The sequence below is a fragment of the Falco naumanni genome, chromosome 10 (genome assembly GCF_017639655.2).
Source record: "Falco naumanni isolate bFalNau1 chromosome 10, bFalNau1.pat, whole genome shotgun sequence".
Lineage (NCBI taxonomy): Eukaryota > Metazoa > Chordata > Aves > Falconiformes > Falconidae > Falco > Falco naumanni.
The window spans coordinates 5339916-5353247 of record NC_054063.1 but is presented as its reverse complement, the minus strand read 5'-3'; the positions used below and the strand labels follow the sequence as shown (position 1 = coordinate 5353247).

The window sequence follows — 13332 nt, the reverse complement described above, 5'->3', positions numbered from 1 at the left end:
TTCCAATTCTCAGTGGTCATCCATTAACACAGAGTAGTATGTCTTTTCAAGTGTGAAGTCTTTACCCTCCAGTCATTATACCAAAAAATCCTATCTATGCCAATGGAAAACTAAAACAATTTACCTCAGCAAGTGGGATCAGATCAAATGATCAAGAGGCATTTCATTAATCACCACATCCGAGGGCTTGGGTTTCAGAGTTTTATAAGCAGAGAAACATAGGACTCGAATCTTTCTCCAGCACACTTTCACAAGGGCCAGCCTGCTGATGTAGGGTAATTACATGGTCTAAAAATACAGCAGCATTTGTTTAAGTTAATGGAAAAGTTACACCAGCTCCAGAGTGCACAGGCAAAAGCATATTGAATTTCTTGCTGACTATTGTAAATGCTTTGCATATTAGATCAGAAACTCTCGAACCGGGAACAGCTATTCCTGCGGAATCAGAGGATAAATATCAGGAGCAGAATAATAGGCCCAGTAAATCCCCTTGGCCAGAAAGTTCCTCATGAGACTTCTTCATGCTCTGTGACGCACATTCAAAAGGAAGAATTTTAAATGATCTGATCACCACAGCAATAGATACACGTCTGTTTAGAGTCAGCTGACGAGTCACTTTTTCCAGTTTCATCGCAATAAATATTGTCACACTGAAATACTTTGACTATAAATTGCACAGATATGATAGGCTAACACTGCAGAGTATTTTCCATGAGAAGTCACTTCAGTTTTAAATTGGGTTATTTTCATGCTACTTAGATTTGTCTGCTGTCCCATTCCTGCCAATGTTCGAGAGTTTGAATTAATAACTGATTTTGAATATTCAGATTATACTCACTCAGAAGAAAATACATTTTGTATTCTGTGCAGGAAGTTTTACCAGCAATGGATTGGTATGCATTCAGTCAACAGAAAGAATGTGCTTAGATGGACAAGAACAGAGGTGTCATGTAAGAGTGATCAGTTCACATTTGACAATGTTGGGTAATTAATGGATGTAGGGAATTTATGTGTTTTTTATGGATATAGCTGCAAGTTTCTTACCCTTTTTTAAAATAACATGCTCAAGCTAGTTACCTTTTACCTTTCACAGAATTATTATAATATGCTTTACCCTTTTAAGATCACTGTGAGTTAGTTTATATATATTATAAAAATGTAACTCGCCCTATATAAATTCTGCAGCAAAGTTCTTAATAATGTTAGTTATACGCTTTAATAGCTAACTTGCGGTAAATACAAGGCCTGTCTCGGAACTGTCAGCTAAAATTAAAATCTCAAGATGCACTAAGTGTATGCACACTGCACAGAGGTATTTATCAATGTTTGATACAGAGGATTTTTGGTTCCTTTTAATGTTTGTATCGTGATTAACTGAAACACATTCAAAAACATAGTATGAAACTGAAAATGAAGTTAATTTTAAATAAAAGCATCTTGAACCTTAAGTCAGATTTATACATGATCTCGTTGACTGTTTTAGCTTCAACTTACTCTTCTCCATTTCCACCAGTAGAATTAATTTTCTGTAATGTCCTGTTTTACTCATAATGAGTTGCTCTGAAGTTTAATTTGAGTTTACATGCTTTGCCAGTCCAAGAGACTGTGGCATGGGACCTGGGACTGGATAATGCTGAACAACTGCTGTTGTACCTGCAGATCCTGGGTATGTCACTGAACACATCTGCTTGGTAACTCTTGGAATCAGGCTGAGGTTACTGTAGAATTATAATGTCTCTCCTATTTATACCACAAACACAAACATTTGATCTCCCATTTTTGATGGAATGAATAGGAGGAGATTAAATAGTTGCGTTAACAAGATTATATTCCTCCAACATGGTAATAGTAAACTGAGACAGAAGTATTTAAGAGGTAGATAATAATACTTTGTTTTCAGTGATGTTTTGGCTAGGCACAAAGTTCAATTTTTCTAGTGATATTTGTTTTCATTTCTCATTGCAGAAATGTAGAAGTCATGGGCAGAGTTACTAGTTTGTGTGTGTTAAGTGGGTAGATAGGATTTCATGTTTCTAAACTTGTAACTGAGGAGATAGGCAATCTACGTTACTAAGCAGAGTTTTGCTGCTGTTATATATAGACCTAATTCTAAAGCAAACTTTTTTCCTACTAGATTTTTTGAAATCTTTGGGAAAAGTAGCAAACAGAAAAAAGTGTCAGGTGAGAGTGAAAATCCAAATACTTAATTTTTTTTGTTATTTTAAAAACCTTTCTTTTCATTAGCTTTTATTAACATCAGAACATTTCAGATTTTAGTGTTGGTTTTTTTAAGTAAATGTCCATTTTTTGAGCATAGAATGAAATTATTCATAATATGCAGATTCTTACAATAGCAAATTTTGTCCCTATGAGGTAAAGGTCAGCATACAAAAAAAAAAAAAAAAAAGGCAGGCTGGACTTGTGAACAGCAGGAATTGTCAACACACATAAAAGTGGCTGAGTTACTAAGAGAGGTTGTTCTGACTCAGCAGAATGCCATGATCTGTAAGTGATAAAAAAATTAAAATTGTTCATTAAATGGTAGGAACTGTTCTTATTATGACAGGGTTTTTTTTTTTTCTGAAAGCCATGAAAATGAAAATCCTAAGTTAAAGGGAAGAAAATGCTTCTCTGATGTCCAAGCAAGCGAGAATCAATGAAGCTGGGGAATATCTTTTATTATATTGTCTTTGGTAACATGTATACCTGCGTTCATACAAAGGCTTTCTGCAGTACTGTAGCATGTTGGTATGCTCAGATCTTGTTAGGTAAAAGAACTGGGGACTAAGTTGGCATGTCAACTGGAGCGACTGTCACCCGGGGCATAAATTACCATTTTGTAAAGGATTTGCTGTGTCACCGAACCAAAGACAAATGCCGATAGACTTCACCAGTAGACACATGGTTATTTTCAAATGCCATGACAAATCCTTTTGAGGAACACATGCCTCATATAAGAAGCTTGACTCATTGTCTGTAAACTGTGTATCATTCTTTTGTTGTGAGTGAACTCTACTGTTGCACAGAGTACAGTAAGCTCATATTACTGGTTGTTGGAGGGGGAATTTAGGTATTAAAAAAATGGGAAGCACGTGGTGGAGATGACTGGTTAGCATCCTGGCTAGCATAAAGCATTTGTGCCATGACACTGGTGAAATCCAGAGTTTCTGAGCTGTGGTAGTTTCTGTCAAGGGAACAGGAGTGTTGTAGTAACAATAAAGCTGAGGTTGGTCTGGCATGGAAGTGAATGTCTAGAATTAAAACACGGTGAAAGGACTATTTCCCTCAGTTTAGGGAAAGGAAGGCTTGAATGGCTTTAAAGCGCATTGTAACTGCTTTTCCTTATACCCTAATAATTGCGGGTGTTGGGGTCGTAGTTAATATGCAGATGTACTAAAAAGAGGCAAAATATTCTATTATTTCAGCTAGGTATACAGATACTTTATTGTTCTCTTGGCTTAGTTTTGAATTCATGTTACTTCAGAACCAAACTCTGTGCCTGTTTCTCCTCCCCTTCATTTTCTGTCTAATCTCTATTTACTCTAAGCTTTTTAAGCAGGAACTGCATCTTTCTGTGTTAGTTTTTTTGGTTGGGTTTGGGTTTTTTTGGGATTTGTTTTGTTTTGTTGTTGAGTTTTGTTTTGTTTTTTTTTTCATAGTGGCTTGGTCCTTGGGCTGCTTAGGCATTCCAGAAGTGATGTTGCCAATAGTGAAAACTTTAAATATGATGAATGACTGAACTGACATTCTGCTGGAAAGGCATTTCCCCATAATTCATAATATAGCACAGATTTCACTATATCCGATGGGTTTACTGAGACATATTGAAAACTTTTGATATATTGGAAACCAATTATGCATATATTCAACCCTTGTTGTTGTATTTTGGTCTGTTCTTTTATGTAATTTACACACTAAAAAAACTAATACAGCTGGCCCAGCACACTCCATTCCCTAAAATCCCTTGACTGGAAAATTAAATGTCCGCTGGTTCTACAGCTCTTCTTTGAAAACAATTTTATGACCAGGTTCATGAATTCACCTGTTGTCCATACTTCTTTCTGCAAAAGTAGAGATGAAATTTGCAGACAAGCATGACTTCGTTCTTGACTGAAAGCCGAGCTTATGAACCACTCGGCAAATGCTATGCCTTTATGTAGAAATTTGCCTTGTTTCCTACTAAGGCATGCAATACCAGCAAAATCTGTGAACTTTATCTGTGGGAAATCTTGAGGAAAACGTGGCAATCATTTCATCAAAGTCTAAGTTTATTCGACGAATGGGAGATGGTATGTTAACCCCAGTGTTTGGAAGTGTTAATTCATGATCACTGTTCTGCTAAATTGAAAACCTGTCATTCTTCATTAGGTTACAGTATGCCTTATGCAAAGCTTGTACCTTTATTGTGTTTGAAACTTCTGCGATGAATGGTGAGGTTTGTGGCAAGAGTTAAAAGTTATGGATCTGTCTCCATACTTAATCTAGGGTAATCTGATGAATGAGATTTCCTAGATTCCACTTGGATATACTGTTATTGCTGGTTATTACAACTGCTGGTGACTGCCTGTGCCAACAGGTCTCTGATATGTTCTGTCCTTCCGTCATAAATTTTCTTTTGTCTTTAAAATGTTACGACTCTTGACCCGTCAGCGCATACAAAACCTTATACATCAGTCAGCAAAATGTATGGAAATAAGGCCCTTCCTCTATTAGATTTAAGCAACTTAAGTTGGTTTCACTAGAAGGGGTCATGGAAGAATTCAGTGACATGTACTTAGCTTTTTTGTATGGGAATGTAGCTTTATAAATGCATTTGTTACTGTCATAAGAATCATGTTTTCAAAATCATTGACAAGTTACTTCCTTGGATAATGATGTGTAAAAAGGGTAACACTAGATGGCAACATACACACTCTTTTTCTGAGTTTGATTTATTCCTTTGATTTAAGAGAATTATTTGTATTTAAGAAGACATTAGATGTTAATAGTGGCAGAGGGATAATTACCTGTAAGTGCAGATGTCCCTAAATTGCAGGAAGAATAATTTCTTAAAATCTTCACATAAAAATTGTCTCCAAGAAGATTTAAAAGAGCTGCTCTCTGTGTCTCAGCCAAAGACCAGCAAAACTTAAAAGCAAAAAGAATCCAAAAGAGAAAAAAATGGAAACTTTTACTAAGTAGTAAGCATTTTCTTCCTGATCGTTAATGTAAACATTGTTTAAGAGCAGCTATTCTTTGCAGGCTCTGAACAGCATAGCTCTAAGATCAGGTTCACCAGTCTAGAGGGGACCCACATGTTGTGATGGTGGTCTTCTGAGGCATAAAAATGGAAGGGAAGTGTCACTGTCCTGCCCTGACTGCTATGGGAAGGAGCTGGGCTGGGCTGTCATAGTTCAGGTACTAAAATCCAGATATATTGCATGAGTCACGCAGGTGTTGGAAGAACCACTGGGCTAAACTAGCGTTGTTCAGGAAGCTGTTCTGTGTGCAGATGGGGCAGGGTTGTAGTGAAAAAGAAAGGGTGATACTGCATTTAAACATGCAAGTGTATATCACCCATGTGATGACTGCCACAAACTTGTTTCTCTCGGATTTTATGCTCAGTCTATTTCTTCTTTACATTAAGTTTGTAAATTTCCTGCATAGTTTAATAAGCACTCAAAGTATAGTGTATCCTTATTTCTATTTAATCTCACTTTGAAGTTTAACTCTTCCTCTACAGAAATTGTACTTTGGGTTTCAATTATGTGAAGTTGAAGTCTTTCAGTAAACACTGAGTAGATACTATAAAGGCAGTTTGAGGGGACGGGGCGTGTTGTTTGCTTTTGTGGGGGTTTGGGGGTTTTGTGTTTTTCTTAAAAGTTGCCATAGTGTTTCATTATTGGTACTATTTTGTCTGGTGAAGTGTAAGTTCTGAGTTCAGTTTTGCAAGACTACATGTCTCATCTGAGTTGCTTTGTTCGTTATAGGAGCAGTTGGAACTAAAGATTCAGAATGTTTTGACGTTTTAATGCATTTCTGTTGGAGTGGCTATCATATATATATATCTTAATCAACTGTTAAGACATATTGCTTTAAAGAGCCTGAATTGACATAATATTTCTGATTACTGTATTTGGAATGGTGTTTATTTTGGCTTTTACAATTCAGTTGTCTCATGCAAGTAATGTACACCTTTATGCTATAACAGGAAATTTTACTCACAAAATAAACAACCGGTATGATAGATTGTGTTATAAAGAGTATCAGAGTATTGGACTAGTGCTTTTAATTTTGATTATAATAACAATAATTTTACTGATCAACATAATCTTAATTTTGCATTTTGTTTGAATAACCAAAGATATAGTTTCATTGTTGATATATTTTTTAAAACTTAAAACCAACAGATCTAACTTGTCTGGCTTTATTTTCAAGTGATTGTAATATACAGTAAATGTGGCTAATTCAATGTCATGTTTTATACTACAAAGAGTAATACAGGCTGCAGAGCAAGCACACTTTAATATACGCTGCATAAACCTAAACTGGTTTTCTATGTTTAAAAGACCACAGCAGTTCAAAAAATATTACTGATTTTTTTTTTGTTGAGGATACAGGTAGAAACAGAGATTTAAAGCTGCAGTGAACTTCAAGCATTGCCTCTTAGTAATACGTTTCTGTGTGTGTTTCTAGAAGTACATGAGAATAACAGATCTTTATTGTTTTTCAGATGTCAAATTTGAATTTCGATCCCATTCAGCATGTGAATGGCATTATGATGCCTGTACAAGCCCTTGTTTCAAGACGTGCAGGGACCCTTTGGGAAAAAACTGTCAGTCAGTACCAAAGTAAGTATCTGTAGTTTTATGGAAAAGTATGTAATTTGGGTAATATACTTACACAGCACAATAAGAATGTGAGTGACCAGATGTAGGCTCAGTATAGCAGGACCGTATTCTTGTATAAGGAGGTAAGCGAAGGAGAAAAGAAATGAAACAAAACCTGCTATGGCAGCTACGTGAAAGTGACATTTCAGTTGCTGGGTGAGTATTGACAGGTTCTGGAATGACTAGTATATTTGTAACTTCCAAGCTGGGGGGGTGGGGGCATTACAGAATACTAATAGAGAGAGGTGATTATAACTTTGTTTCAAATAGTTGTGCCCCTGCTTTTTCATTATGGCGTTGCAACAGCCATATTTGTCCTTGCCTTTTCCTCCCAACAGGTATTTTTGCTAAGTCTGGTAAAACTGGCCTTTGGATTTTGTTTTGTAAAAATGTTTGGTATTTCTTAAGCGATAGCATTCACTATTGAACCTGTGACCATTCAATTCAGAGGCTGAGTATTGCAGAGTTAATCCTTTAGCTTCGATCTGAGTGAGAATGGAAGCCATGGCAATGACATTTTGAAGGAATACACTGAAGTGATAAGATTTAGATAGAACAAGACTGTCTACTTAAAAATACTTTATAAATAAATTCTGGTTTTCTAAAATTAAATGCTCAGTCCAGAATATACTGTTCAACTAGTTAATACTAATTATTTTCTCTTTAGAGTGGAAGGATGCATCCCTGTCTGTCCTCTGAATATGTTGCTGGATGAAATCACTCAAAGATGCGTGTATTTTGAAGACTGTATGTTTGAAAAATTATATATGTTATATATGATACTTAGCTTATTAATTTCCTAGGTCTTTAGTCAAACTTTCAAATATCGGGGCTGAAAGTTGTATAACTATGATCTTAGTTATATGAATCTTGAGATCATTATACGTTTTATTAAAAATAATTTCACTCCAAAAATCTGACACAAATTTTCAACTAAGATAGATGTTGTTCTTCATAAAGCATTTCAGTAACATTAGATGTGGAGCAAATCAATTATTTTTTTAATTTGTGAATTTTGGAAGTTTAAAGGCAATTGAAAAGGTCAGTTATATGAGTTAACCTATAACTCTCCTAGCTTCATGGCTGTAATTATCCATACATTTCAGCCTATTTATTTGTGTCTGATTTCAGGCATTGAGCCTGCAGATGGTAGTCCACCTTTGCCACCCAGCATTCAAACACTAGCAGTTTCACGCATGACATCAAGTACAAGTTTGGCAGCGATCAGTGAAGTGGTAACTTCATTTCCTGTAACTGAAGCAAAGGACATGGAAACAACACTTGCTTCACGATTGCAACTCACTGCAGCTACAGGGAAAACTGATTTTTCAGCTGTTACATCTAATACAACACTTTCAACCATAACTTTAGCATCAAGCATTTCTTCACAGTCAACAGCAATGACGTCTGGGAGAAGTACTATAGCAATGTTCAAAGCAACAAAATCTAAAGTAAGCTTGTCTTCTCCTGTTGACATTTCTCCATTGTTTCCATCTACTTTCAGTTCAGAAATTTCCACAAAGGTACAACCGATCAGTAGTGGTTCCACTAAACTATTGAAGACCACAGAACCTCAGTCTGTAACTGCTACACATGCGGTGACTACAAGCACAGAATCAGAAGGCAAAACAATTGCTACTTTTATTTCTACTGGGACACCACTTAGAAGAACAGAAATGCCAGTCAAAACTAAAATAATGGAAATATCAGAAATAGCCACAAGAACACTTCCCATGAAGGAAGCACAAGTAAAACCAGAAGAACTTACAACATTTACACCCAGTGCATTTGAATCAATAACACAAAAAACTACTGCGTATCTGCCCCGGTTTTCTATGTCACCACCCACAGGCATGCCTTCATATACACCACTAGTAAACCTAACAGGAACTTCAGAAGGGCCAAAAATAAGCATAGGACAGTCTTTTACCGCAGCAGCTAATGTTACAGTAACATCATTTTCTCCTGTGATCACTACTTTCTTAAAACCAGCATCTTCAGCAACAACAAAAGCAGCAACTGTTTTGACTGAAAAAAGCGTGAAGACCACATTTTCACCAACATCCACACCACCTATTTCATTAGGAATGACAATTACAAAATCTCCTATTGAAACGGTTCAACACCTGACTGGTACTGCAGAGGTACCTTTCAGCACAACTCTAGGTCCAAGGACGACAATTCCAATAACTCTGCAGACTCAAGAGAGATCATCAGAAAAAACTTTGTTATCATTCACAACTCATAAAAAGGAAATTCCCAAAACAACATCTTATGTGGAGCATATGTCAAGTTCCTATTTCCCTCCATATTCACTGCATCCTAGTTCTACTACTGAAAAATCTGTTACTTTTTCTACAAAAAGGCCTTCAGTGTCTGTTCCTACTCCTGCTTCTCCAGCTTCAGGTGAATTAAAAAAAACATTTAAAACTGTTTCAACTACAGGATATCCCTCATACACAGTTCTAAACACAACAGAGTTCCTGACTACATTATACACTAAATACCCTGTTACGGCTGAGACTATCAGAGTGACACCTTTGACTGTTGAGGTAACGTCCCCTTTTGAATTAGCAAAGTCAACTTTGTCTTCTGGAAGAACATCTACCGACTACAAGTCAGCTCTGGTTTCAAGTACAGCGAAGACCAGCACTTCAGCGTATTCAGGTAGTGTTGCCACATCAGCAATGAAACCCCCTGTCTCATCGAAAGAAACCACCACAGTTCCTTTCATGTCTACAGAAAGAGAGTCAGCTCAGAGAACATCCATCACTGGATCTCCGCTTACTCTCCTTACTGCAACTGCAACCACATTGTTGGCAACACAACCTGATAAATCACAAGTGGAAAAAATTGCTAGCACCTCTACGAGAAAGCCATCTGCTTTCCCTTTTTCACTATCAAGTTCTCTAATCTCTTTAAACATTTCTCTTCCTTCACTACCCTCCTATGGAAAAGAAGCATCACTGACAGCTCTCAGTCCCATGCCTACCTCCCATGAAATGACCTCTTTCTATCCAAGAACAACTATAGCAAAATCTATGTTACCAACAGAAAAGACCTCTCCAGCTCTGACTTTCTCTATTTTATCCACCTTAACAGAACAATCAAGTCCAACAACAACAGTATCATACTACAGATCACCAGGCAAAGCCATTTTAGATATCACTCATGCCACGTTCTTTCCATCCTCTGAGTTCCCCAGTCAGCTCGTAACAACCAAAAAAGTAATGACAGCCAAAGAAAAATCGACGCTGTCCCCTTCCGTTGTACTTGCAGTAACAAAGCCTCTTTATACTTTCTCCACGTCTCAGTATCTAGCAGATAAATTGGTTTCTTCACCTTCTTTAACACAAATGATGCCAGAAGTAACCACCACACCAAAATATCCAATAGAAACCAAATTAGTTTCTACGACATGGCAATCTACAATCCAAAGTATAACAGATACAGCAAAATTTACAGTAGCTACAACTCAACCATCCTTTCCTCCATCCTCAGTAGGCCCCTTCTCTTGGCAGGCATCTTCAGGAGATAAACTTTCAGTACAGACCACAAAGGCCGTGGTTATACCACATTTTTCTACTCAGAAGGCTATAGAACTTGGTTATCAGACTTCCGAGCCTTCTCTGACAAGCCAAAGCATTACCCCAATCTACCAGTATCCTGCAGAAACTTTAACAAAATCCACTGGTCACCCACAACGTGTCTTTAGCACAACTGAAGCTACAGTAGAATTGACTTCCTCATACCCCTTCATCACCTCACGTCCTAAAGGCACTCAATCAAGTATATTTCCTACCTCAGCAGGTCCTGCACAAGTTATTTTACCAACTGAAAAAGATTTGCATTTAACTGATTCAGTCACGCAACCGTATGTATCAAGAACGACTACCCTTTTGCAGTCAGTGGTCCCAACTAGAACAACAGCTGACTTGATTTTTGGCAAAAGTATTCTCCCTTCCTCACCAGAAGTGTTTGCACCTTCCTCTTCTTTAGCAACGATTAAAAAAGAAACATTTCCTTCATTTTCCACACAAAAGGCAGCTACTGGTCTAAAATTCACATGGCAGGCCTCATTTACTGGATCACTTGATTCAAGACAAACACTTGAAACAACTATGGCTTCACCAGGATCTAAGTCAACCTCTTCATTAGCTTTACCAGAAACAACTGAAATTCCCATCACGATAAGGAGTGGGCCATCCACATCAACAAGCAAAAGTGGTACAGAGAAAACTATGGTGTTGCCTAAGCAAGTCACACTTTCAACCACCACCTACAGTTCCACGTTTCTAGCAAGTTCAGCATTGTCAGATATGGCCCATTCATCAGCTGCAACTTCAGCCTCTTCATTGATAAGCAGTACTGGGCAAAATGTTAGTATTTTATCAGCAACTTCAGACAAAGCAGAAGTAGTAGCAGAATCCATCACAAGCTCTGTGAAGCCCACCTCTTTTTCAGTTACTTCAGAAGCAGAAGGAGCAGTGCCCATTGATACAGTAAAATCTGAAAAGCCAGAATTAACAACAGAAGTCCAAGCTGTCCATACTCAGGGTGCTACTCCAGGAACACCTCAGACATTTTACTCTCCATATTTCACAAACACAACTGCAGTTCCTTCTAATGTAAGTGTATCAGTACTGTCCTCTATAGGTTCATCCTCTGAACCAAAATCTCTTTCTTCTATAGCTGCATCATCAGTCAGTACTACTCAAACTTCAAAACTTGAAATACCATCTGAGATGCAAACACCTGTGAGTTCACTGCTAATGATATCTGACCATCCAAATGACACAACAGCTCCGTCAGTTTCCTCATTTCCCTCTTTATCTACCAAACCACTTTATGGCTTGACTACAACATTTTCTGATGGACTGGCAACAGCTGAAGCCGTGTCAGGAGTCACAGCATCAGCTTTTATGCTGCCTAGAGAAACAGCAACTCCTCAGACTTGTACAGTGAGTATCTATAAATATTTATCTGGTTTTGAATGTGTCTTGGTTACTTCTACACACTGATAAAAAAAATAATTGTGAGCCATACTTTGATCTTCAGGATTTAAAATAGCTGTATCAAACAGGGAGCTCTATTATTTTCTGAATTATATCTGAAGCTTTGGGTGGTTTCATTGCACATAATGGTTTTTATAAGTGCTATAATCCACTGTGAATGCTACAAGAATGGGGTTTTGGCAAAATATGGTGCTTCATAGTTTTCAATGGCAGGTTTTGTCATGTTGCCCTTCTTAAAGTACACCTTTTCAGACATCCGTGTTATTATTCTTACCTGTGCTCTTCCATACTTTTCCTTCTCAGCTTTTTTTTTAACGTAAAGTTAAAAATTCAGTAACGCTGTTCCCCGCTTTGCAACAGGACAGCAGTTTTAAACTGCTCTCAGAACGGTCAGGTTTTCAAAGGAGCTTTTCACTTGTAGCTTCTGTCAGCATCACAGGGATTCATAAGTATTCTGTACCAAAGAATCTGAGCCCCTTTTTTGAGCAAATACTCTGCAATGTAGTGATACTTGCTTGGTAAGAACGGTAACCTGTCTTTTATTAAATATGCCTTAGCCAATCACAGAGAACGAGTGCATAAAACACATTTGCTTGGATGGACAACTGATCCAAGTTAATAAGTCACAGAACTGCCCATATAATGCAACTCAACCCAGCTGTGGAGTTTTAGGCTTTGCTACTCAAATGAATGGTGACAAATGCTGCCCAAAGTGGGAATGTGCATGTAAGTAAGTGTGCTTTTGAAGTGAATTTAGATAACAATTTAATGCATGTGTAAAAAGGCTAAGAACTGACACCTCTATACCATGGTGTAGAAATAGAAGATGCATATTGTACGGATTATTTGTTGTCTAATGCAATTCATAATTCTAGTTCTACGTCCAGGGAAATGAAATCAAAATGCTGCTTTAATGTAGGATATTCCTTTTACTCAGCTTTAGGTGTCTGCAGTGGATGTGTCCAGGTCTGACTTAGACCCATACTGTTTTTTGCCTAATCAGAGGACACCTAGTCAATATAGTAGTGGATTTTTTGGTTCATCTTATATCTACTCCAGTATGAGAAGATTCCCTAGACTCTGTGAACTAGCACTTTTAACAGTGTGAGGACTCTGAAAGTATAGCTGTACTGTAATTACTCCCACCAGTTACCTAGAATTGGGCAGGAATAATAGAAACCTTAGAGAAAATTCAATTTAGTCCATAGTAGCAAAGAAAGGATGCAGAGCTAAGCAATGCAAATTTCTACTTATGGTCTAGAATCTGAAATAAATTGAAGAGTAGAACTCCAAGCCCTTTGAAACAAGAGCTTTAGCAATAAGACTGTGAAGAAGGAAATATTCCACGTGAGCTCCCACCTTCAGAACAAGACTGGAAGGGATCTAAGGATCCAGCATGATCCACTGTCATTCATGTTTTTTGCTAGTTTGGGGTTTGTAAAAAATCA

The 13332-nt window shown here is 37.4% G+C and overlaps 1 protein-coding gene across 1 annotated transcript in view; it reads left to right on the top strand.

The window, feature by feature from the left end:
- Positions 1–13332, top strand: part of OTOG (otogelin) — a 102115-nt gene that overhangs the window by 63011 nt on the left and 25772 nt on the right. The window contains exons 34-37 of the mRNA XM_040609419.1: positions 6713–6830; positions 7537–7616; positions 8001–11830; positions 12442–12610. Of these exons, the coding sequence (XP_040465353.1) occupies positions 6713–6830; positions 7537–7616; positions 8001–11830; positions 12442–12610 (4197 nt within the window). The remainder of the gene's footprint in view (positions 1–6712; positions 6831–7536; positions 7617–8000; positions 11831–12441; positions 12611–13332) is intronic.